Source organism: Taudactylus pleione, unplaced genomic scaffold (assembly GCF_031769625.1).
Source record: "Taudactylus pleione unplaced genomic scaffold, aTauple2 ptg000585l, whole genome shotgun sequence".
Taxonomy (NCBI): Eukaryota; Metazoa; Chordata; class Amphibia; order Anura; family Myobatrachidae; genus Taudactylus; species Taudactylus pleione.
Window position 1 is genome coordinate 3,522,635 of NW_028284987.1, and position 24,083 is coordinate 3,546,717.

Below are 24,083 nucleotides of genomic sequence, written 5' to 3' on the forward strand. Positions count from 1 at the left end.
GCATCATGAATGATTACAGGCATTGTGTAGCGAGTGCATTTTTCGTTTGCTCACTCAGACATAGAGGCGTCAACAAACCACAATGAGCGAGCGCACAATTTAAATAGCTGGCCCCTTTTTTTGAACGACCGTCTGCATATAGCGTCCGGGTCTGAATCAGGCCCAGAGAGAGAGGCACTACTGTCGAAGCTGAATAATTGGCTGAGACAAGTTCAGTTTAAAATTTAATCGCGGCGACGCCATCTTGCGACTGGCCGCAAGACACCATCTTGAAAATGAGATTGCAAGACGCCATTTTGCGAATGGCCGCCTAAGCGCCCTTTTTAGATAAACTCACATTTTAGTACATGTGGCGATGATACTATTAGCACCATGCGATTGCATTTATCACCATTTCTCATACACACATTAATACGCACAATTGCGCTGTTAACTAGTCGCATATTATCGAATGCATAGGACTTTATATGAAACCGCTGTTTTATTAGTTTTATGCGCACGCATCTGCCCCAAGTTAACTAGCGTCCTTATATCAAACCCTGAATACCCACACATTACATATTCACACATAAGGTTCAATTAGCTTTAAAGTGTATGATTTAAGTTGGTTCAGTTAGTTTAAATGCTGAGAAATAAAGGTATTTGATAACTAAGGTATTATACATGCTAAACAAGTCGTGTTTATGTATTGTATTGATGCGTACTCTTTTTACAGTATTCTGGTGTTATCGGTGGGGAGGTCGCATCATGCAATCTCAAGTTATGGATCGCAGAGCTTACAAGCAACAAAATGTATATTTCATGAACAACTGTTAGAATGTTGCAGGGGGCGTGAAGAGGAAGATCCCCAGCTGTTAGAGGCAGGGAGAGTCTATTTGAACCAGCCTGTTAAATGTGCTGTAACAGATGCTTCTCCCCTGGGAACCAATGACATCAGCAACTAACTTCCCTATTGTCCTGTTTATTCTGGGGGGGGTATAAATATGTGTGCACGAACGCTGGTTCTCAGTCTTTGTGCTGAACGCTGTATGACTAGGGGTCTCTTGCTGATGCCTATCACCGGGTCCGGAAGTGCCTGCGTATGTATACTGTACTTGGGTCTGTGTAATTTTCTTTTTGCGCCTAAATTGTGTCTAGATCAATTGCGTGTAACTGTCTGAACTTTTACCTAAATAACACTTGTGCTTTGGAACCACAGATTCCACGTCTAAGTCTTTATTTATGGTATGACTGCGTACGCAAATTAGCGTCATCTTCAGAAGGTATAGGCAGGACATTAGAAGGTATAGGAAGGTGTGTATAGAGGTTCTGATCCAGTATCGTTACTACAAAAGAAGTCTGAACTTGCCAGTTGCATGGTTAGTGCAAGAAGAGTTCAACTGCTGTACTTTTTTACTCCTGTTACCAATGGCTTCCCAAAATTAAACTTATACCAAAAGAGATTGTATTTAAGTGTATAACATGCTTTATGTACAAAAAAATAAACATACACTTTTTTTTAGATATTCAAGGTCATAGGTAATATCATGTGACCTTAAAATGTAAAAGTCTATATCTAAATATTACTAATATTTAAATAAAACAATTTTTTATGAAAACTCTGGTCCCTTAGCTTCAAAACAAGACCCAGGGCCGGATTTCCCGCTAGGCATCCTAGGCGCTCGCCTAGGGCCCGGCGGGACCCAAGGGGCCCGTGGTCGGGCCCCTTTGCCCTTAAAAATGAAAGGAACACAGCGCTCCCAGAGGAGCACTGCGCGACGCGTGATGTCATGACGTCACACGGCGTCACATGGTTCCGCCTCCTCTCCCGCGCGGCTGTCTCTCTGTCTATATGAAAGAGAGACTGTACGCGGCGCGGCCACCTGCCTGCACATGAAGAAATGAAGGAAGAAGAAGCCCAGAGACCAAGAGACTGACCGGTTCTGAGCCCCGCCCCCTGCCCTGTCCGCAGCCAGCCTCAGCAGCCTCTCTGCCAGCCTTCCAGGCTAGCCGCCGCCCACCAGCAGCTCCCAGCAAGGCCAGGCAGGTAGGGCCCCTGATTTATATATATATATATATATATATATATATATATATAGCATATATGATATGAAAATGCATATATCAATGGGTGCAAATATATATATATATATATATATTTTTTAATTATTATTTTTTATTTTTTTTTCACTTCTGTTGACATTGTAAAGACTGCATATATCCAGTAGATGTCACTAGGTCAAGACTTGACCTGGCGACACCTACTGGATTTATGCTCAGTTTTTGCAATGTCACTAGATTATATTTTAATATATATATATATATATATATATATATATATATATAATATATATATATATATATATATATATATATGTGCTGAGTTACTACCTATTGTGTAGGTGTTTTTATCTTATTTTCTGTTCCCTTACCTTCTCCTGTCTCCCTCTGTTCTTCCCCCTTTCCCCCCGTCTCACTCTGTTCTTCCCCATTTCCTCCCGTTTCCCTCTGTTCTTCCCCCTTTCCTCCCGTCTCCCTCTGTTCTTCCCCCTTTCCTCCCGTCTCGCTCTGTTCTTCCCCCCTTTCCTCCTGTCTCCCTCTGTTCTTCCCCCTTTCCTCCTGTCTTCCTCTGTTCATTTGACCCCCTTTCATTTTGTCTCACCTATTAGACTGTGTATGTACGTACGGATGTATATGTGTATATATATATATATATATGTATATATATATATATATATATGTATACATATATATGTATGCACATACATGCACACTCCTTTCATGTATATATTTGTTACAGGATGAGATAGATAGATTAGATAGATAAATTATATATATATATATATATATATATATATATATATATATATATATAATATGTGATCTAGGAAGACTGTAGTAACTGTGCATATAGTACAGTAGGTGTCACTGGAGCAAGATAAGGAAAACCTGGCCCTCCCTGTATGGAAAAGAATAGGTGGCATTCTTTTGTCTCCAAAAAAACGTATATTGATCACCGATGGATTAAATACATAGTCTATGTTTCAAGGTCCTAAGACCTTTTCGTCAGGATTCAAGAGTGCCGCCTATTCCTTTCCACAGATCGGACAGGTTTCTTTTGGAGAAATAAAACTATGTATACAGTATATATATATATATATATATATATATATATATATAAAATGATGCGTGTATATAATATGGTACATGTATATAATATGATGTGTGTGTGTGTGTGTCTTTCTCCAGTGACACCTACTGTAATATATGCACAGGATTGTTTGAGGGAGGGGGCCCTTAACCAATATCTTGCCTAGGGCCCCGTGAGGTCTAAATCCGTCTCTGACAAGACCAACATGAAAGTTCTAAAACAATTAGAAGCAAAGTTATGATTTGTTTTAGTTGACCTTACAGCATAAATTTTACATTTTTTCTCATGTTTGCAGTCACTGAGGGCTAAATTTACATATGAAAGTTACTTTATGCCGTCTATCATCCCTACCAAATTTTATGAAAATCTGAGACGGCCGGGTTGGAAGCTGTGATGATTTGGCATGGAATGACCCAGGAGTGGACATGTCACTGCCCCCCAGAACACTTATCTCCTAAAATAATCTGTATTGATATGAAGATTCCAAAGACTGGCTGCAGGTAGTTCCAGCCCCGCCCACCTGAAAACTGAGGACACACAGAACATAGAGAATTATATAATTCAATATTTCAATTATTGGAAACGTAGTGGAAAATGGATTAGTGCAGTGTTTCTCAAACTTGGACCTCAGGACCTCTAACAGTTCATGGGGTCTCGTTACTAAGGGGAGAAAAGGGGGAAAAACGCTAAAGACAGAGAAAATCCCTGTACATACCGCTTCTCAGTATGTACTAAAGGGATTTTCTCTGCCTGCAGCCTGCCAGCGCTAAGTGCAGGCTACAATATCACACTGCACCTGGGGCACTTAGCGCTGCCATAAACACCTATGGCAGCGCTGTCTCAGGTAATACTAAGGGGAGAGGTCACTTACCGTCTGCTGACTTCTCCAGCTCTGATATCGCCTTCTGTAGCTGCCGGTATCTGCTTCTCCTCACTGGAGAAGCAGGACTTGAGCTGTGTCAGGTTGGCCATTTTTAAATAAAGTTTGTTGGAAAAAAAGTCACTGCTGCTGCTGCCGGACGGAGATGGTGAGTAATACAGGGCTGTAGGGGTAGGGAGTCTCAGCTGTTACCGCCCAGGGGGTGACTTAACGTTCACCCTCCTTGGCTGGTCTATTTTTAGTAACTCCTGTGTTAGCCAGCTCCTGCTTCACAGCGGTAGCAGGCAAAGCAGGAGTGGCATTAACTCAGAGTCTTAGTAAATAGACCCCCATGTTTTATAGATCACCTGTCCTATCTGATGCACAGGTGTATTCATTATTAAGTGTTATAGAGATATTAAAGATCCATAGGTGGTATGGAAAGCATGAACTTTTAGTGGTCCTAAGGACCGAGCTTGAGAAACTTTTGGATTAGTGAAATAAGGGCCTGATACAGATATGGACGTTGTGTCACTGGATGCAGCAGCAATGCAAAAATATGCTAATACTGCAGGAGGCATCTGAGGACAAAACACGTCAACTGCCAACATCAAAGATCTAAGTGTTCTGTCTGAAGATGCAGCCAGGGGTGTATCTAGGGGTCCGAGCTCCCCGCAAAGTATGGGACTGGCGCCCCCCCATATTTTTGGAATAATTACACTTATATTGTTAAAACAAAAAAACTTAAAATAGAGATTTATTTAATATTAAAAAGTACCCACCTTCACTTACTAGTTTCTGTCTAGGGGGGAGGAAACACTGACCGACCTAAGTAGCTGCCCCACCCCAGAGTGCCCCTGCCTGATGAGATGAGCTGTGCCAGCAAGCCACCCGCCAGTCGTCACATTCAGCACACTTATGCTGGGTACACACTGACAGATATAGTATTGGGCGATCAATTGACCAACCAATATATCGGATGCCCGTCGGCCAGTGTGTACCAGTGATATGTCTGTGAACTACGTCGTTAACAGACATATCACATCTGCTCTGCTTCACAGCCGATGGCAGATATATCTGCAGATATATCTGTCCATTGTGCAGTGTGTACAGGCGGACTGCCGACCGCCTGTACACTTGCAGCAGGGCCGCGAGGAGGGGGCAGGAACATGGCCAGAGACAGAGGATGGTTGTTCAATGTTCAATGTGTATGATCAACCATCATCTGCAGATATATCTGTTCAGTGTGTACCCAGATTTACTGTAGCTGCCTTGTTTCTGTCTCATTGTCATTGCGTGTCACTCAAAAGTTCTGATTTTGGCCATCAGCATTAGAGACTGTAACAGCGCCTGGCAGAATAGCAGCAGTTCGAGTTGCACTACTTTTGAGTAATACACACTGAGGGCTCCCCACCACATCCCACACTGTGCTCCACTTTCCTGCCCTCCATATCCCACACTGTGCTCCCCTTCCCCCTACACATCCCACACACTGTGCTCCCCTTTCCTGCCCTCCATATCCCACACTGTGCTCCCCTTCCCCCTCCATATCCCACACTGTGCTCACCTTCCCCCCTCTACATCCCACACTGTGCTCCCCTTCCCCCCTCTACATCCCACACTGTGCTCCCCTTCCCCCTCCATATCCCACACTGTGCTCCCCTTCCACCTCTACATCCCACACTGTGGTCCCCTTTCCCCCTCCATATCCCACACTGTGCTCCTCTTCCTCCTCCATATCCCACACTGTGCTCCCCTTCCCCCTCTACATCCCACACTGTGCTCCCCTTCCTCCCTCTACATCCCACACTGTGCTCCCCTTCCCCCTCTACATCCCACACTGTGCTCCCCTTCCCCCCTCTACATACCACACTGTGCTCCCCTTCCCCCTCCACATCCCACACTGTGCTCCACTTCCCCCCTCTACATCCCATACTGTGCTCCCCTATCCCCCTCTACATCCCACACTGTGCTCCCCTTCCCCCTCTACATCCCACACTGTGCTCCCCTTCCCTCCTCTACATCCCACACTGTGCTCCCCTTCCCCCCTCTACATCCCACACTGTGCTCCCCTTCCTCCCTCTACATCCCACACTGTGCTCCCCTTCCCCCTCCACATCCCACACTGTGCTCCACTTCCCCCCTCTACATCCCACACTGTGCTCCCCTATCCCCCTCTACATTCCACACTGTGCTCCCCTTCCCCCCTCTACATCCCACACTGTGCTCCCCTTCCCTTCTCTACATCCCACACTGTGCTCCCCTTCCCCCTCGACATCCCACACTGTGCTCCCCTTCCTCCCTCTACATCCCACACTGTGCTCCCCTTCCCCCTCTACATCCCACACTGTGCTCCCCTTCCCCCTTTACATCCCACACTCTGCTCCCCTTCCCCTCTCCATATCCCACACTGTGCTCCCCTTCCCCCTCCACACCCCACACACTATGCTCCCCACCACATCCCACACTGTGCTCCCCTCCCCTCTCCATATCCCACACTGTGCTCCCCTCCCCCCATCACATCACACACTGTGCTCCCCTCCCCCATCCACATCCCACACTGTGCTCCCCTCCCACCACCACATCCCACACTGTGCTCCCCTCCCCCCCTCCACATCCCACACTGTGCTCCCATTCCCCTCTGCCAATCTTTGTTATTGTTTCAAATATTTACATTCTTTAGATTAGTTGAATATTTTTTCATAGTAAACATGTATGTATGAGTGCATTGTAGCCATTATTATGTGATCCTTCATATGCTGAGTGATCCACTAACATGCTAATTCTGTATGTAACACGCAGAGCCAGATTAGCAGGGATTGTCAGGGATAAACTGCCATTCAGCACCAGCGGCTCCTAGGCACAGGCATACAATGCTTAGGGCTAAATCCAGGCCTTATATATTACTTTTACAGACATCTTATTGCTACATTCTGAAACCAAGCTATTGACAAGATTAACCTACAGTATATTTTTTGGCTAATGTAAAAATAAGTTGTATATAATTGAGTTTGCAAGTGAAACTTCCATTGCTGAATTGAAATGCCTCCCACCTTTGTCTTCTCTGCTCCAAAGATTATGGAAAGACATTGCTCAGTCGTATACCTCCGCGCATTATTAATATTAAAATGTGGTCAATATAAGCCACACCCATGAGCCACCTAAATCACACCCCCATCTGCATAAACCAGATCTACATATCCACGCCTTCTTTTTAAAATGTCATGCCAGTTTTAGGGGGGAATTCAATTAGCCGCGGTAATTTAACTTGGGCTAATTGATCCCCCGGGGCTTTTCAAATAGCTCCAAAGTGCAGCACTTATCCATGATTTATTTTCACCACTACACAAACAGTGAAATTAATCCTGTAAAACTAGGTGGTTATCAGGTGCCGCGTCCCTATTAATGCACGAGTCCATGAACTGTTCACGGTTTCTGTATGTTAACACCCATTAGCCCTTGTTAACGCCCACTAACATGTCAATTTAACAGTAGTTAACAAAGGTATAGGGTGAAAAAGTGAGCCTAATTGAATAGCCTTGGGTGATAAAGCCCAAAGATACTTCAGTTTTTCACTCGTGATAACTTATCACATGTAAATGAATTCCCCCATAGGTTCTATCAGGACTGTATTGGATGCTATGTAGTTGACTTAAATATGCCCACATACAGTAGCATAACCAATAATTATTATTATTATTGCCATATCAAGGAATAGGGGAGGTGCATTTTTAAACACATTTATCACCTTTTACTGCACATGATTCCCAAGCCCTTAACATTAATAAATTGTCCAGAGAAGCCCATTCACCAACATATCCACTTTAACCAATCTCATTGAGGGACCTATTCATCATCAGGGGCCGTATGGCCCCCGATGATTAAGTATCCACCTTGCTTCGGGGGATACTTATCACCGGAGAAAGGCCTAAAATAAAACTTGGTCTTGGGGCCAGGTACCACAGGATCTATTCATTATCACTTAATTTCAAGAAAAGCTGGTACAAATTAAGATTTTTACCTGCTTTTGTAGAAATTAAATTTTGGGGCCATTCATAATAAAGGTAACGCAGGAGATATCATAGATATATACTGCGTATCTTTCACTCCCGATGTGGCCTGCTGTCCCCATACACTAGTATCGGGACCTAAATTAATCAAGCTCCAAAAATACAATATTTTCAGAACTTAACTGTGGGAGCATTTGTCATCTTCAGATGGTGTTTTCTCCCACACACGATGCTCACCAGACTCCTTCCCTATAGGAAGGAGTCACGGGTTGCAAAGTGGGATTATTTGGGATCCCTCCACCTTTGTCTGGCTCCTTCCGCCGGATGCTGGGGCTTTGTGCGCCTGCACAAACTGTATTTCGCGCAGGCGCACTAGCACTGCCGAGTTAGATTCTGCAATACTAGGTTTCACTGCTCTGAAATAGCAGTGAAAGCTTTTGGGGAGACAGAATATCGGACCCCGATAATTAATATAATGAATAGGAATGTGCACCGACTCCCGTGTTTTGGTTTTAGTTTTGGATCTATATCTCCTTCGTGTTTTGGATCTGGATTGGTTTTTGCCAAAACCGCACTTGCGAAAATTGGTTCTGGTTTTGCATCTGTATTTTTTCAAAAAAATCATAAAAACAGCTGAAATCACATAAGTTTGCCCTGTTTTTGTTCCTACAGTATTATTAACCTAAATAACATTTATCTCCAGCCATTTCCAGTCAATTTTGACCACCTCACTGCTCACAATATTGATTTCATCCAGTTTAGGCCAAAAGGTTGCATCGAGCTAGCTGGTGGACTAAGCTAAGCGACATTCCACATTAGGAAACAAATGTTTTTTATTAATCAAGACTGAGGCCAGAGGCAGTTGGAGTATGAGGTTCTGAATTTGTTGTGAACCTGGGGTGGTGATAGGAGCAGACACAGAAGCCGACTTAAATGAAAAAGTGGGTTTTTTAATAAGTGACTTAGAAGACATGGGAATGACAAATGAAAAAGTCCAGGTACAGCACTAAAGTGCACTTGATAACTGTAATGGGGGTTAATGGAGAAATGTCCAGATAGTGACAGGCAGGAACAGTCCAGTATACAATTATAGTGAGCTGTAACAGAATGCAGTTATGATGAGTTGTAACTGAATGCAGGTATGGTGAACTGTAACAAATGCAGGCTAGAGGTAATGAAATCCAGCTGGGAGTGAAATGAGGCAAGGTGCAGGGAAACAGCAGGTTCAGGTGCTCAGGCAGGTGGGAAGGTATATGGAGGGTGCAGGGTAAGTCCAGCAGGTTGGAGCAGGCAAGGTTCAAGCAAGAAGCATATAACAAGCAGGCAGGTAAGGCACAGGTACTCTCTCTCAGCCGCAGCTGAGAAACACGTTGCACTTGCAAAGGAAGGAAGGCTCTGGACCTTCCTAAATACTCAGTGCCGCGCTGTGACTGGCTGTAATGAGCACATGACCTACCAGGATTGGATAGCCGGAATCACATGGCCACAGGCAAGATGGCGGCGCATGCCAATGGAATGGAAAGTCCGCCAGACCTCACCAGAACCAGAACCACGTGCAGCCAATGCCCCTTGCCAAAAACCTGCACTGCTGCCAGAGACCCCCCACCATAACGACCTCACAGGTAATACCCAGTGACTACCATGCCGAGAAACCCTGGCCGTGACATGGACTACATATGTAGTTGAAGGCAGGAAAAGGAAGGGTTGATTCGTAGTAAATTTAATTTAAGTTGTGTATTCTCTAAGCAAATTTATGATGAAAGAGGGTAGAGCATGGGTGAACAATATGACCCATGTTTTGCCCACAAAATCAACTTGGTGGTTCAAAATATTTTTTTTTAAATTAAAGGGGCATGCAGGAGATGCTGTCTGTGGCCATAAATATTACTGGACATTTTCGACATTCAGCAACCACATGTAGAAGACTTCAGCGGGTGTGGCAGTGGCACTGCAGTGGCAGAATGGATGGCAGTTTAATAAACTATAAAATTAAAAATGTCAGGCAGTAATAGCCCAAACAGCACATAATACAAAGAAAAGAGGTGAAAGATGGAATTGTCCCTCCCACCCATCCTTATGTTGTATATATTAAACAGGACATGCACAGTTTAACAAACCAACCACTTCAGCTACAGGGACTGCCAATTGTGGCTGAAGCAATTGGTTTGTTTGAGCCCCCACAAAAGAAGCTACCAATGGGCAGCTGACATTGCTGGCAATGATCTCTGCAATCAAAAACTGACTTTACAATATAGGTATGATCAGATGTCGTAATCGTCATCATCATCCCCATCAGTGTGTACATCCTCTTCTTCACACAATATTAATTTGTCCCCGCTAGAATCCACCATTACAGATGCCTCTGTATTTTTTTTTTCTAAATTGCTAGTAAAGGTCTTCCTTGTGGAATTTGTATCTCATTTGGGTGAACATCGTCTTTTCCACATTTTGAGGAAGTAACCTCCTACGCCGATCGCTTTCAGAGTATACACTGGAGGGTGGGCAACATAAGTAAAGCAAAGGCATTTTGTGTAAGGGACTCCAAATTGCCTCTTTTCCCTGCCAGCAGTGAAACGGACTGTCTGACATGCCTATTTTGATGCTATCCATACAATAATCATCCACCATTCTCTGAATGGTGACAGTATCAGACGAAGTCACGATAGACATATCATTAATTGCAGGCAGTTCTTTCAGACCGAATCAGATGTCATATGGTCAGGATTGAGGATGTTTATGATGATGCAGGTGTTGGTGGTTGAGATTGCAGGAGCTTGGATCTAACAGAGCGAATGGAGCAGCTAAGTGGCGCTGGACTAATTGTTATGTTTTTAGCCAAAGTTTCTGAATTTAAAAAATACTTTTCAATTTGATGAATGCGCTGCAATTGACGTAACAGGGAGGAGGTTCCTAGATGGTGAAGTCCTTACCTCTACTCACTCTTGCTTTGCAAATGTTATAGATGGCTTGACAATTGTTGTCCGTATTTGGATGGAAATTATTCCACACATGAGAGGTGGATTTTTTTGCCTTTTGCCCTGACATGACAATGGGATTTTTCATACCATGGGCAACATCTGTTGCCTGATTTACATAAACAATATCTTTGGCATCAACATCCTCATCATCTACATCCTCATCATCCTTATTAGCGCCAACTACAGAAATATCCTCATCCTCCTGGTGCAATTCCACAGAAGCATCCTTGATTTCTATGTCAGATTTGTGCTGCTCATCCCCACATTTTGCAGAGGGCAACCAAATGGTGGAAGCAGGATCTTCTTCAAGTAGAGTATTGGAAATGTCAGACGTCACACATGGCAACCGCGGACACACTTGAACTTTCCTCAGGGATCTGTGACTTTTCTGAGCACACAGTTGGTTCATGTGCCTTAGCAATTTTCATTTTTTTGACATTTCTACAGGGACAAGAGCTAACTTCATCATAAGATGCAGAACCACCAGTCATAAATAAAGGCCAAGGGCTTATCCTTTCCTTGCTACTTCGTGTAGTGAATGGCATATTGTCAATTTTTTGTTTCTCGGCAGCATACTTAGCTTTCGATTTTTTTTCTTTAACACTGTAAAATATTGCTTGTTTGATTTTACATGTCCTGACTTAAACCCTTGGGCACCGGCCTTCGTAGATCACGTCGAGGGCCTTGCATCATGACTGCTGGCAGCTCTAGTATGTGGTTCCTGCTCTCCTCTCATTTGATCGTCCTCCATATCAACAAACTTAGGCCCTCATTCAGAGCCGCTCGCTATTTGCGGTCGTTCGTTCTAAAACAAGGGGTGGCTATTCAAATGAACTGTTCGCTAATTGCGGTCTGTTAACGCCTCTAAGTCTGAACGTGCGAGCAAAACTTGCGTTTGTAATTTTGAAAAATACGCCCCCTTGCCGCTCGCACCATACGTCATGTCCGCTATTTATTAGATTAGTACATCGAACAGCGTATGAAATGCTCGCTATTCTTGTGGCTGGTTTTTTCAACCGCTATTTTGCGAGCAGTTCGGAGTAAAAAAAAAACAAGTGACGTGGTCAATGACGCTGCTGTATTAATTATGCACTCCCTTAAAACGCCCGTTTTGACCTTTAAGCACGCCTGTGATCTAATTCCACACCACCGTTTTCAAACACCTTCCCCTGTTACCACCCACATACGCCTCCTTCTGTCACTCAAAATAGCAGGCATTCGCTATATAGCGAACAAACGATTTTTGGCCGCACTGACTGGTTCGCGCATGCGTTTTAAAATCCGTACGCATGCGCAGATGTGCGAACATCGGTCAGAACGAACGAGCAGCCGCTTACGAGCGGCTCTGAATCAGGCCTTACACTGCAGTCTGACCGGCAGTGTCACCGAACAATAATAGTGTAACTACTAAGTAGCACACACACAAAAAATAAATCAAAAGAGATCTATTTTTTGTGGAATGCTAATTTATTTACCTTTTTTTTTTTTACACTGGGGAAGAGCACCCCTGGACGAGGCAGCAGCCCCTTAATGAACAACACAGCCCCCCTTTATGGACAACAAAGCACCCCTGCTGAGCAGCGGAGTGTGGATGCGGACAGACCACCTGCAGAGTCACAAACATGTGGATGATAAACTGCAGCCTGGCCGGCAGTGTCACCGAACAACAATAGCGTACCTACTGGCTAGAGTACTAGAGTAGCGCACACACACACACAAAAATCAAAACAGATCTTTTTTTTGTGGAATGCTAATTTATTGAACTTTTTTTTTTACACTGGTGAAGACCACCCCTGAATGAGGCAGCAGCACCTTGACGAAATACACAGCACCCCTTTATGGACAACAAAGCACGCCTGCGGAGCAGCGGAGTGCGGACGGACAACCTGCAGAGTCACAAGTATGTGGATGATAAACTGTGGTCTGGTTGGCTGTATCACCGAACAATAATAGCATAACTAGTTACTAACTAGTAGCTACCTAGCACACAAAAAAAAATGAAAAAAATAATTTGAATTTGAACTTTTTTTAAACTATTTTTTATACTGGGGAAGAGCACCCCTGGATGACACAGCACCCCTTTACGAACTGTAGCCTTAACCCCTTGATGGGCAGGTTAACACAGCAGCACCCATTTATGTACTGCAGCCCAAGCCCCTTTATGGACAACACAGCAGCAGCCCTTTATGTATTGCAGCCCCTGCCCCTTGATTGAGAGGACAACAGTGAGTGATATAGCAGCACCCCCCACTTTATGTACTGCAGCCCCAGCCTGACAACACTGCACCATTGAACAAATAGTGACAAGTCACTGACAACAACACACAATACTGACTGCACCCTAGAAGAACAGAGCACGTCTGCTCTGTACACTCTCCACAGTTGGAGTGAAAATGGTGCCGATCACCGGGACCTTTATAGAATCTAAAACCTGCAAGAATCCGATCACGGGAGGATGATGTTTTGCCTCATTTTTAGATACAAGTCACGTGGGAAAACCCAAGCTGGATGAGCTCGTATCACGCTTATCTCTAATCTATCTATCTATCTATCTATCTATCTATCTATCTATCTATCTATCTATCTATCTATCTATCTATCTATCTATCTATCTATCTATCTATATTATGAATCACTCCTACAATATCAGCTGTTGCTGCACACAGGCAGGGATTTCTGAAAGGACATAGGGCCTGATTCAGAGTTGGGAATAGAGTGAGATATCGTTCTCAACTGTGAACCTGAACAAACCATATTGCAATGCAAGGGGTGTAAATACTTACATTATTTTTTTACATGTGGGGTAAATACTGGCTGCTTTTGCATGTAGACCACAAATACTGCACAGCTTTATTATTACTCTACAATTTAGAAGTCAGATGTCAGTTTGGAAACACTCCTCCCAAATCTAAATCTCTCTGCACATTTCAAATCTGCCCCACCTGCAGTGCAGCATGGTTTCACCAAGATGATCAGTTGAGAGAGATATCTCTCTCTATTCCCAAGTCTGAATCAGGCCCTGAGTCTGCTCACTACCCCATCTGTGTCACCCTTGTCTATCTACTCCTACCCTTTAGAATGTAAGCTCTCACATACAGGGCCCTTTTCTCCCATGTGCTTTTCCTTCTCTTACTATTACCTTCAGCACCTAACCCTTGACTTTTGCCACTGTACTACTAACTTGAGGGTTATGACCGCTGTTGCAGCAATGTTTATATATCATGTACTTATCCTGTATTGTCTTGTGCTGTAAGTCACTGCTCTCTTGTTCTGCTTTGTAAGGTGCTGCGGATCCCTTGTGGCACCATAGAAATAAAGGCTAATATTAATGATAATATAATAGTTATGTGCGGGAGACAAAGATCCTATTTTCGGCTCTGCCTGCACCCACTTTTATTCTCTCCCTGTCTCTCCCCCATCTCCCATCTCTCTTGCTCTCAGCCCTGATTTCCCATTTGCCTCTCTCTGTCACAATATGGAGAAGATGAAGTAATGACTACATCAGTGCGCTGGTGAGATGCAGCCATTATTTTGTATCACATCTCCTCATGGTAAATAATACTTTCTAATAAGGCTTGTATGCAATTAATTTCGCACCCGCAATACTTTTTCGCATGCTGAACTTTTTGCCTACATCGCGTATTTTAGCTGCGAAAACTTATCGCGCACATCCCCGCGATTCGCCATATTCAATTTCAAAACACGCGGAAACGCAATCGGTGAATGCAAACCAAGCGAAAAGTGCTGTCTGAATTGGGGAAATCAACCTGACACCCCTAAAAGATGCACTAACATAAAGCTATTTGGGGTACTTAAGGGGTGTCATTTTCTTCTAATTAGCGTCTTTGAACAATTGGTGAAGAAAAGTATTTAGCAGTTTTTTTAGGTGAAAATAAGTTGTCCAGTCAAAATTGGGGTACCTGAAAGTGGGTGCAAGTATGATTTAATGTCTTCAAAGTGAACTTTTAAATAATACGAATTTGCACCCCCCAAAATGCACTTGCAATCCCCAAAACACTTGACCCCAGCACCTTATTTCGCTAGTTTGAAAACTTGTCCCCCCAATTTGCACTTTTTCACCCCCAAATTCAAACTACTTTTTTGTGGTGTTATTAATTTTGTTTTAGATTTTTTTTAACTCAGTTGTCCTTTGGGGGCTGTCCCAAGGGTTCTGAGTGGTTTCTCCACGTTTGTACCCTCATACAAAATAATTGCACTTCTTTTCTCCACCCATTCAGAGGCAAAACATTTTCACCTATTACATTGCATTGCGTTTTCACGTATGCAAAAAGCGGATGGTATTGAATACAGCGATACTTTTCCAACAGATGAAAAGTCACAATCGGCGATACTTTATAGTGAATCCCTGCTTTTCGCACCTAATTGAATATGGACCACAGTATGTAAATCCTTTACATTCATTGGTGAAATATAGGCAATGTGAGGATGATTGTGACAGACAGCTTTTGTGATGTCACTAAGCTTTTAAAAGTCACTGCCTGGCATAGGACACTGAGTTATTAGCTGAGTGTGTGTTGTATCTATATCTATAGATTGTTTCTTAGCGCTATAACTCTTTCCGTATATTGGATATCTTACAGTCTCAGGTAAGTTTATCTTAACCTAAATAATGTTACTAGCTGTTAGCCTACCAGGCCACAAGTTCTGGTGCTGGGATTAATTTGGTGATTGTGGAGGTGGTGGAGCGGATTACTTTATGTTTTATTTGTTTTTCATTATTTTACCTGCCAGTCATCATCATCATTCATGGGGTTTTATTTATTCACATTTTACTTTTTTGGGGCTTTTCACCCTTATAATTTAAAAATTAATCTAAAAACATATTTCAGCAGTTTCAGGATTATAGCTCTTAATTTGCTCTTATGTTCTTCTGCAAATTGTATCCTTAATTGTGCACCCATAAGTTATAATATTAATGTGTTATCTGTGCTAATAAAACATTTGCTATTCTCTATATTATGGAGTTAGATTATATGTACTTATTTTAATCTATATTATGTTAACATACTGTAATTACATGTATTATAATGTGCTTCGGTCGTCTCCTAACCTTTAATACGACTGGATCATAGAGGGAAGTTCATTAAAACATCCCCCGTCTATTAGAAGTAAATATTTCCGTTATGTGGAGTAAGACAACATTAAGAAAGATGTATTATTAGTTTTTACTTCATAATAACTTCTAATTATGAATCTCATATTGTTCTATGTACTTGTTGTAATTCAAAAATAAAATGAAAAAGTGTATTATAATGCAATTTAAAAAACATAGATTAATAGTATTAAAAAGCAGCTGGCCGGGGAATGGTATAATTAATCATCATTAATTGATCTGATCTGCCAATCACTATATATCTCTGTTTTCCAATGTCAGATTTTCATTTTATATGAATGAATTAGTTGTAGATTAAAATAAAATATAAACTACACTGCTATATATATATATACAAAAGAATTGCTAGGAAAACACCTGCTTTTCTGAGAGCCTCTGTCAGCCCTGCTCACCCTACACTCCGTTCTATGCATTGCTAGTGGGAATATGGAAATAAAGTTTAAAACATGGATCCATCTTTCCACTAAAATGCATATAATAGTGTCTGGTATGTGTATGTATAGTTACACAGCCATCATGTGTCTGCTTAATATATATATTTTTTAAATGTTTAAATTTCACTGCTCCTAGCCTGGTCGCTCTAACAGGCGTCTCAGCCACCAGCTTTTAGTAGCATCTGAGCCACCGGATGGCGTTTATCAGCATCTGTGTTATTTTATTATGACTGACGACATTCAGACTGTAGACATTTTGACCCTGTCGACATTTTAGTTGTCATTGTTATGACAGTCAACATTTTAACTGTGTACACTTTGTCTACATTTAGACCCTGTCGACAGATTGAATATCAGCATTTTGATTGTTGACATTTCTGTATTCATTGTCAATATTTTGACTGTCTGCATCCTGTTAACCTTATGACCCTGTCAAACTTATGTCCATGTCGACTTCTTTTGTTGTCGACATTTTGCCATTTGACCTTTTGATTGTCTAAGTTTTGACTGTTTGAATTTTGACTACATCCCATTGTAACATTTCCCAGCAGTTTGTCTGCTAACTGACACTATTCAGTTGCTATGCTGCAGTGACAGCTCATTGTACAGTACTTCAGCATCATGTAAGATGAGTCTTGTTTTATGCCCGCTATGGAATGGATTGAAAATACCTGTATATATGTAATGTAGGTAAAAAGCCAAAAACATGAATAAGTTATAGCAACGCAAATTATATTTTATTTGTTTCAGTTATTTGACAACCATTGTGTTTATCTTTCAGAAGAGACTTTACCATCAGTTCCACAAATTCTGTGCGCTATTAAATAGCCATGAATTTAAGACTTCCTTTTAAGAACATGTTTCAAGAGCATCCAGTGTTCTTATTATGTCTATATGGTTTCTTCTTCCACCTGAGACCTGCAGAACCCTTTTATACATCATATATGACTGGGCCTAACAAAAAGTTCACCATGGAAGAGGTACGAGAACACAATTCTTATTTATATCAGTAACATATAAATTATGTGAAATTGTAATGCACTCTATGGGTGAGTTGTATGAAAGTCAGGAAAGTAACTAGGGTAGTGTGACCAGTGCCATGGCACAGGGCACCGCAGGGCAGGGGGTGCTGTTTGGGCCTGTCAAATTTCCTGTTTTTTATGAATCTCACTTGTAGTTTTCTCTTCTTCTCCTGGCCTCCCCTATCTTTTCCCTGGCCCTTCCCCATGAGGCCATTGCACTTTTTCAGTTGCCTTTTTTTATGTCCGTATTTAAAAAATGGGGGTCAGATGCTTATTGGAGCAGCTGTCTGGCTAGGAGGTCATTAATAAATTGCCTCGAAAGCAGTTCCATAATATATTTATATGTAAAACTTTCCTAAAATAAAATAATAACAATAATAATATTAATTATATGTCAAAATTAAAAGTTTCCAACACCAGTAGCATATGTGCCAGGTTGATGTCAGGTATACTTACACCCAACAAAGTCATAGACACAGGAAAGGTTCTTTAACACTTGACTGATAATTTAAAAAAATAATTTGCTGTTAAATTTAATTTAAATAATAAAAAACACCTATACTACAGCAATTATAATAATCATTCTCATGTATGGATAAAAGTAGCAAATCCACAATCAGCCAATCAGAAGCAACTAGTTAGTACTGGGAACTGTCATTCTCATCATCAATGTGTATGCACCCCAAGTGATACAGCTACTTGTTGGAAATATGTGTGAACAGGTTGGATGATATAGCAGATATGTACACATATGCCCCCCCAGTTGCTTAACCAGTGGAAGGTTTATTGATGTTACATGAGCTACAGCTGTACTCACTGTTATACACACTGGTTGGATGGAGCTCACCAGCCAGTGATTGTATCCAGATACTGGGTAGTGGTGCAGGATCACAGGAAAGTGTCATTATTGCAGGTAATCTCTCAGGTCTCAAGGAGCTAAGTGGAAAACTTGCCTCTCCCATTGTGGCGCACTAACTCAGTGAACAAGATGTCATTGCGCATCTGCAGTAGTAGCCTTAGCAGCCATCTTGGTACGGGGAATGAAGCCTCCCTGGAGGAGTAATATGTAGTCTGCACAGTTTGTGTTTTCCATCATCAACACTACTGACCAGCATATATGCACCTCTGTGAAGGTTTACCTTACCCGTAGTAACATGAATATGCCCTTTCTGTACCTGGACTACATTTCAAATCCCCTTTCCCTGCTCTTCCACTCCAAACAAAAGGATGCGCAAGTGTATGATGTGACCAAGTCTGCATATGGACATAGGCGTGCGCTTTATTGTGGATGAGCATAGTATAAATTTGCATATTTTACATAAAACAAATGGGTGAACGTCTAACTCAGCATTTTTTTTTTTAAAGGAGGAACTCTGTCTGTGAAAATACTCTGATTATATCTCTTATAATGGAATTATAATTCTACTAAGGATCTTGTCTCCTGGTCATACAATGTGTTAATACCTAATTTGCCTTTGAAAATATGACAACTGATACTCAAACTCTGTTTTCACTAACATATTGCTTATAATGTGTCTTCTTTCTCCCTAGGTCACGGATAAGCTCTCCCCAATATGGACCAACAGTTTGCTGCTTCTCCAGCTGCTAGTGCTCCTCTTTACTGACCTCTGCCGATACAAACCAGTCATTGTGTGTCAGGGCCTGTGCCAAGTCATCAGCTACAGCCTACTGTGCTTTGCTTCCAGTTTCCGGGCCATGCAGTTCCTTCAGGTTACCTCAGCCATGGTCTCTGCATGTGACATTGCCATCTTCTCATATGTACACAGTGTGGTGGCTGCTGATCGATATGAGAAGACCATTGTCTATATCCGAGGGTATAGCTTGCTGGGCTACACCATAGGTGCTGTGTGTGGTCAGCTCATGGTGTCAGTTGGTCATTTCTCCTACTATTACCTGAACATTATTACCTTGGAAAGTGCATCAATGGCTTTCATCATCTCCATTTTCTTGCCCATGCCCAGCAAGGATCAGCCATGTTCAGAGTGTACAAATGACCACATCAAACACAGACACATGAACGCTGTGCACAGCTGTTGTAAAATGGTGGCCAAGTTCTTCAAGCAGCAGTGGCTGGACTTCCGCGAGTGCTATTCCTGCAGCATCATTACCTGGTCCTCATTGTGGGCACTTGTGTCAGTTGGATACTACCAAGTGATTGGCTCTTCCCAAACAGTCTGGGATAGCTTGGAACACTCTGACAGTGTCTTTGTGCTTAATGGAGGCGTGGAAGCTGCTGCAGCTTTGCTAGGTATGAAATAGATTACACAGTCTGAGTAATTATGTGTCTCCATCACACTAATCTCTAACCCTATACACTAACTAGGGAGGACAAGGTCCTAGGCAAATATCCCTTTCTCATTGTGGCTTTTCAAATTTATCTGTCATTGGCTAAACAAAAATAGGGGAGGAGCATGCAAAGCCATAGGAAAACCTCTTAGATGTCTTCACAATTATTTCTTATTACATTATAAGTCATATCCCTCACTCTCATGTCAAAACACTGATGGTTAAAATATCTCTGAAAAAAGAAGCAGACTGGGTGTATTCCATTCCCTGTGTTGCTTCTGGACCAGATATCTCTCAGCTAAATATATCATATATATTTCTATTAATACATTATCTGTATTAGGCAGAGTTATAAAAAAAAACTTATTAAACCTGCAAATGCAGGATTTCTAGAGGTACATAGGTGCCAGTGGTCCAAATGAGTGTGTGTGGCCGGTCCATGAAGAGGTCTCATAATTAACACTTAATAAGCTATAGTCTGCCTCAAAGGGAATCGGTATAAAATCCCCACAGTCGGGATGCCTGCTGTCATTATACCGACAGCGGCATCCCAATGCTCAGGATCCCGACAAGGGTCCGGTACGTATGGTAATTTTCCCCCCTTCTCCCTCTAACACTAACCCTCCCTACCCTGCACCCTAACCCTCCCTGTTAGTGCCTAAACCTAACCCTCCCCTCTAGTGATGCCTAACTCTAGCCCACCCCATGGGGTACCTAACGCTACCCTCACCCCAAAGTCTAACTCTAACATCCATGATGCCTAAACCTAACCCCCCCGCGGCTTAGACCTAATCAGCCCCGCTATACTTATGATAAGAATCCCGGTTGTCGGGATTCCGGTGTTGGCATATCCATGACTTTCGGGATTACAGTGCAGGTCTTCCGGCTGGGTAGTGATATTCCGTTGTCGGGATTTCGTCAGACAGGATGCCAGCTGTAGGTATAATAACTGCATCCCGGTAAGACACCTGTCTCCTAGCTGGCAGCTGCTCTCTGTTCTCTCTAAGCTGATTGAGTACTCAGAATCACACACACAGCACACTTGGTAAGAGAAACCTTGACCACTGGGCATGTACAGCAGCTTTGTACTATCCCCTAAACTGCATATTGTATTAAATCATTTAATATAGTTCTGCTAATGTGGCAACTTGAAACCCCTGTGTTTTCCTATGTGCTATGCCAAATACATGTTTTAAAAATATGTTTTTATAGAGAACCGATACCTGTTCATTGAACATGTTATACATTCTTCAAATTCTATTTCTCTTATGAATCAAAAATGGGTGATAACATTAATTTTAAGTACCTCTGGTCATATCAGGTCAGTAAAATACATGATGTCACCTGATAGCTACTCTGCACCTGTTTGTTTCCTGCAGATATATTTGCACTCTCCGTGATGGACTGCATGAAGACAGACTGGAGCTTCTGGGGAGAGCTGGCTCTGTGTGTCCTCTGTGCAGTGGACAGTGCTGCCATATTCACCATGGCCTACATTAACAATATCTGGGTGGGCTATGCTGGCTACATTGTATGTAAGGCCTCCTATAAGATACTTACCACAATAATAATGTAAGTATGCACTCTGTACCACTACTACTGTCATGCCTATGAATGTCATATTTCTACCATGTATAGATCTGTAACAGTCACTGACTATTTAGTTTCTTTTGCATATAAAATAAGCAACTTCATTATTATTCCCAGTTTGTTAGTCATTATATGCCCCAATGTGCTGTGTACAATGGCCCTGAGTCAGAGATGGACACAATGCTGCTGTTTGCGCAGTTATAGGAATTACCTGTAACCTGCACACACATATGAGTCACACTGCGCATGCGTCTCGTGTCATTACTGATGTCGCTGATGTCACTCGCAGTCAGGATTTATTCACAAAGTGATTGCCTGGAAGGGATCGTTTATGGGCGACAATGCGGAGGTGATGACTGAAATGCAGATGTGACGCGGCCGTTTTCAGTCTCTGTCAGTGACTGAGATCCTGTATGCAGAAAAAATGGCTCCAGCGTCTCAGTTCCTGCGCCCATTCTGTATGACCATAGGGATACTTTGAAGTCAGATAATCAACTGATCTGCGTCCGAGCTGTTGTTTGGATTTGCCAGGCTGCAGATGTGACGTCTCATTACAAATCCTGGCAGCTGTGGCATTTGCATATTTTTGCACAGCCGCTGTGTACAAATCCGCAGTCACTGTGGCATTAGTGTATATTACTGAATCAGGCCCAGTACCACTTACCCATCAGAACAATCCGCAGTCACTGTGGCATTAGTGTATATTACTGAATCAGTCCCAGTACCACTTACCCATCAGAACAATCCGCAGTCACTGTGGTATTAGTGTACATCTCTGACCTGGGGCATTTTAAGAGAGGAAGGGGCCCGCGTGCACTACTCGTGCGGGGCCCCCTCCTCTCTCCCTGGTGGCTGGCAGCCGACTGACACAGCTGGCCAGCCACCGGAGCATTAGTAGACTCCAGGCACTAGAGTGTGCCCGGAGTCTACTGCGCATGCACAGAATGCCAGAAAATTGGCCGCGGAAGCCATTTTCCGGCGTTCTGTGCATGCGCAGTAGACTCCGGGCACACTCTAGTTCCTGGAGTCTACTGTGCATGTGCAGAACACCGGCAAATGGCCGTGGTGCCCATTGTTCTGGTGTTCTGAGCAGCAGTGACACCCGACTCGGGACCTCAGACAGGTAAGTTTAAAAAAAATATGGGTGCAGTGTGTGCGGTGCAGGGCCCCCTGGACCCGGGGGCCCGTGTGCGCCGCACACACTGCACCCATTATAGATGCGCCACTGTCTCTGACTCTGGCCCAGTACCACTTACCCATCAGAGCAATGCTGATTTACAGTTGTAGTACCCTACAGTTCTAGCACCAATGATGATTATGTATAAATACTATTGAAATGTACAAATCATCAGTACCAATCACAGCATATAATCAGACGTCTGATTTAATGACCTAACTTACACCATACTTACTGACATTAGAAAACTCCTCTTGCGGAGCCCTGTTCCAGTCCTGTATAACACAATGATATATGTCTGGTCACACTGCTATGACTTACAGTACCCACAGTATCACCATGTCTTGTTCTGTGTTATATAACTGGTGCATGTCCCACTCCTATCCTAGGGTGAATATTGCTGTGAGTGTGAGAAAGGAAAGATACGCTTTGGTTTCTGGGATAAACAATTTTGCATCCCTGCTGTTGCTAGCGATTGTGAATATAATAATGACTGGTATCAAGCAAGATATCCACAGTCAGGTAAGGACACCCTGGCCATCATCACATTGCTTCCAATAAATATGTGCAAACTATTAGGTATATTAGGATGTGGCCCTGTGACATGTCCCCATTGTCATCACTCTAATGGTGTGCCCAGCACTCCCAAAGATGCTGGGCTTCCCCCAGGCTCCCAGTGCTCCCCCTAAACTTCCTGCCCTGTCTGCGGGAAACTGTGACCCATGAGTGGGATGGCAGGACAGTCCTAGAAAAGTGGGACAGTTAGGAGGTATGCAATAAATAGGACCCCAGACTACTTGCTACTATAATAATTTCTCTGCTCATACTGTAACTTTACTTTTGTAAGATTATATTTTCTCTGTTGTGTTTCTTTTAGTTTATCATCTATGCCAGCTATTTCCTTATACTATCAGGGATCATTGGTTTCATCGCAGTCTGCATAATGACTAGCAAAAGGAAAAAAAACATCAGAGACCAGCAGATCACCGATAACAGCACAGGGTGTCCATAACACAATGCCATCAAATATTTCTGGCGGGTGGTCCCAGCATCCAGCGTATCTAAGCAGAGCTTCTCCACCCTCTGGCTAAAAACATCTTTACACCCAGAGGATACCCTCAGGCAAGAGCAGCATCCTGCCATGGTCCCTGTATCTATCTCTGACTCAGATTCCAACTCTGCAAGGGTGAGGTGCTGCTATGGTCCCCATTCTTGATCAGCAGCTTGGTATATCCCAACACCTGTACTCAGTAGAAGGTGGAAGAGTACCGGGACCTAGGCTGGTGACACTTGGAGAAGGTTCACCAGCAGCGACAAGTCACCAAAGTCATCTATCGAGAGGTAATAATAAGCGCTATTACTGTATCAATGTGGGAACAGGGAGGTTACTAAACAGTTGTCTAGAAGCAATCAGCAGTGATGTTTAGCGAGTTTAATAGTTG

At 42.9% G+C, this 24,083-nt stretch overlaps 1 protein-coding gene across 1 annotated transcript; it reads left to right on the forward strand.

Annotated features, from left to right (window-relative positions):
* Nucleotides 1-17,375: 17,375 nt before the first annotated feature.
* On the forward strand, nt 17,376-23,653 carry LOC148481334 (thiamine transporter 2-like). Its single transcript, XM_088453690.1, has 4 exons — nt 17,376-17,525; nt 19,119-19,836; nt 21,254-21,384; nt 23,519-23,653. The coding sequence occupies exons 1-4, from the start codon at nt 17,376-17,378 to the stop codon at nt 23,651-23,653; spliced, it is 1,134 nt and encodes a 377-aa protein (XP_088309816.1).
* The last annotated feature ends 430 nt before the right edge of the window (nt 23,654-24,083 follow it).